At 41.2% G+C, this 1,726-nt stretch overlaps 1 protein-coding gene across 1 annotated transcript in view; it reads right to left on the bottom strand.

The window, feature by feature from the left end:
- The window catches only part of LOC106807395, a 34,615-nt gene that overhangs the window by 29,755 nt on the left and 3,134 nt on the right, over positions 1–1,726 (bottom strand). The window contains exon 2 of the mRNA XM_014809712.1: positions 972–1,038. Within this exon, the coding sequence (XP_014665198.1) occupies positions 972–1,032 (61 nt within the window). The 5' untranslated portion in view covers positions 1,033–1,038. The remainder of the gene's footprint in view (positions 1–971; positions 1,039–1,726) is intronic.

The following is a 1,726-nucleotide window of genomic DNA, read 5'->3' as shown; positions in this document are numbered from 1 at the left end:
AAACGAACGAACGAACGAACGAACGAACGAACTAACGAACAAACGGACGGACGAACACGAACGATCGGGCGAATTCATGGACAAACGAACAAACGACAGAACGAAAAACGAACGAACGAACGAACGAACGAACGAACTAACGAACAAACGGACGGACGAACACGAACGATCGGGCGAATTCATGGACAAACGAACAAACGACAGAACGAAAAACGAACGAACGAACGAACGAACGAACGAACTAACGAACAAACGGACGGACGAACAAACGAACGAACGACCGAACAAACGAACGAACGAACGAAAGAACGAACGAACGAACTAACGAACAAACGGACGGACGAACAAACGAACGAACGACCGAACGAACGAACGAACGAACGAACGAAAAAATGAACGAACGAACTAACTAACTAACGAACAAACGGACGGACGAACGAACGAACGTACAAATCAACCAACTGACATAGAACAAGTGAACAAACGGACCAAAGAATAACAGTGCGTACGAACGCACGCGAACAGTTTCAAGATATTTCTTTGTATTATTTACATGTACTTAGTTTTTGGTTAGTTGCTTCATGTAGCACGACTCGTAACTCGCGCTTCTATATACTACTACTAACAATGTTTAATACAAATGTACGCACGCAAATCGCCACATACGTTCGCACGCATGCACGCACAGCAGCACACACGCTCGCACGCACGAACATGCACCAACACACAAGCTAGCATGCATAAACATGCACCAACACACTCGCTCAAATGCACAAACATAGACTAGAGCATACATTCGTATGTACGCACGGATGCACGCACACATATAAAACAGGACAGGTGCTTATTACATCCCGTTTTATACACGAGTTGCATTGTTGTATTGTTGCTAGAAAATCGACGATATATATAATATAACTGTAATATATATATATATATATATATATATATATATATATACTGAAATTTACCTGCGGCTTGGGAAGCGAGCCAGCACAGTAGAATACAGGAGCTCACGTAGTGTAGCATCATTGTGATCTGAAAAAACAGGATAATTTATCTTAGCATATGACGCAAAACGAAACCAGTTACTTATCTTTGCCATCTATAAACGCGCATAGATCATTACACGCAATAAGTGTCGATTTTTCTATTCCGACAACAGTAGCATTTGTTTCAGTAGTGCTCCTCCTTATACACAGAACGCAGCGACCATAGAATGGAATTTAGAAATTACTTTAACCCATCGGCCCGCCTATATCCTGTGGACCTGACATCAATCACAATTTTCGCATCACATTTCAGATCTTCACATTGTCGCTTGCGCGCATCATTGTGTGAAATCACGACAGAGCAACGATTACAATACCCTGGTCTTCACGAGATATCGACATAATTAGGCACGTAATCATTCCCATAAAGAACCGTCTCTGGGGGGTTATCATTCAATTAAAAATAAATCTTCTCGTCATTCAAGCGTCGCTGACCGGCGAGGAAGCGAGGAAGGAATATATAATATATATATATATATATATATATATAATATATATATACTATTTATATATCCTTCCTCGCTTCCTCGCGGTCAGCGAACGCTTGAATGACGGAGAGATTTATTTTTAACCTGAATGATAACCCCAGAGACGTTTCTTTATGGGAATGAATTACGTGCCTAATATATGTCGATATCTCGTGAAGACCAGGTATTTATCGTTGCCTGTGTCTG

Source organism: Priapulus caudatus, unplaced genomic scaffold, assembly GCF_000485595.1.
Source record: "Priapulus caudatus unplaced genomic scaffold, Priapulus_caudatus-5.0.1 Scaffold212, whole genome shotgun sequence".
NCBI classification, from domain to species: domain Eukaryota; kingdom Metazoa; phylum Priapulida; class Priapulimorpha; order Priapulimorphida; family Priapulidae; genus Priapulus; species Priapulus caudatus.
This window is presented reverse-complemented; position numbering and strand designations above follow the sequence as displayed.